At 45.9% G+C, this 1,459-nt stretch overlaps 1 protein-coding gene across 1 annotated transcript in view; it reads left to right on the forward strand.

Moving 5' to 3' along the window:
- LOC139446714 (universal stress protein YxiE-like) overlaps positions 1 to 558 on the forward strand; it is a 10,637-nt gene extending 10,079 nt beyond the window's left edge. Inside the window, exon 4 of the mRNA XM_071228009.1 lies at positions 343 to 558. Within this exon, the coding sequence (XP_071084110.1) occupies positions 343 to 540 (198 nt within the window). The 3' untranslated portion in view covers positions 541 to 558. The remainder of the gene's footprint in view (positions 1 to 342) is intronic.
- The last annotated feature ends 901 nt before the right edge of the window (positions 559 to 1,459 follow it).

Here is a 1,459-nt window from a genome sequence, read left to right on the forward strand (position 1 = left end):
TAAAATCTGTTTGGGTGAGCTTGGTTCAATGCCGCTTTGACAGTATTGCAGTTATATCACAGCGTGGCTGGTGGGCGCGGGACGAAAACCCTTAGTGATTCAGGTGTAAGACGTTTGGCACAATTGTGAAACCCACAAGCATGGGGTATGGTGAAAGAAAATCCTTGAAACAATCGGGGCGAACCGGGATTCGAACACACGATCACAGGTTTCTGGCTCCCCTATGGGACGTAGCTGGGCCTCCCTCGCCTTAGTAAGAGCGAGTGTAGGGACTTGCTTTATAAACTCTACCCGCCAATCATTATTATGAACACGATCGCTCCATATATAGTTTTGTTTCAGGTCAAAGGGGAGGTAACTACTGTTAACGGGATATCACCGGGACAAACAATTGTGGAAATGGCAGAGTCACGTGGTGTCAGCTTTATCGTCATTGGCTCACGTGGTCAAGGCGTCAAGAGACGCACTCCGATTGGTCAAGTGTGCGACTTCGTCATGAACCATGCTACGGTGCCTGTTATGATCTGCAAGGATGCGTAGTGACGTCATCATAGTCTCTGCCATTACTTTAACTTAACTAATTATGGTTGCTTCCGCATTAAATTAGTTTCCAGAATTACTTGCTGTCCAAAGTATGTTAGACCGCTTCCGTGGTCGAGTGGTAGAGCGTCCGCCTGGAGAGCAGAAGGTCCGGGGTTCGATCGCCGGCCGCGTCATACCAAAAGACGTTAAAAGGCAGTACTTGTTGTTACCCTGTCACCGCGGCATGGTATCTCAGTGAGCTAGTACTATAAATCGGCATCAGTCCGGACTAGTACAAGCAGCCACACACACACGTGCATGGACGTTGCTATAGTAAGTGCAATAATCTTTGACGTTACAAACGATATGGTGATATGGTGCACTCAATATAAGGTAATAAGATAATATCATTGATAGTATATGAGTATATAACACTGATATTAATTCAGGTTGTAACACTGATAAAATATAACCTTGTAACACTGATACTACATGAGTGAGTTGGGTGTAACGCCGCTTCGAACATTATTTCAGCAATATCACGACGACCACAGGAATGGTGAAACAGCAAACCTCATATTCGGTGCGATTCTCACATTCTCTCACATTTTGCATATTCAGCATCTTTCGAACTCGCTAAAATGTCCATTACAGCACTCCGGACAGCCAAGTCAAAGCGCCAGAACACCTAATGCAATTTAATCATTTCCTACGACCAGCAATGGGTATGCAGGCGACCCTGTGGTGACAATCCGAGGATTGATTAAGGAAAACACTTTTTCAGTCCGTCATGAATGTCATTGAAGGATTCGCCAGTATGTTTTCAAAGTCCTCGACGACAGGGGCGTTATGAAGTGATTATTGGGCCTGGGTGAGTATGAGCGCACCGAGATGATATATCACCCGGACACGACACGACACGCGGACCAGCCCCAAT

Source organism: Haliotis cracherodii, unplaced genomic scaffold, assembly GCF_022045235.1.
Source record: "Haliotis cracherodii isolate W230 unplaced genomic scaffold, xgHalCrac1.p SCAF_6, whole genome shotgun sequence".
Classification (NCBI taxonomy): Eukaryota; Metazoa; Mollusca; class Gastropoda; order Lepetellida; family Haliotidae; genus Haliotis; species Haliotis cracherodii.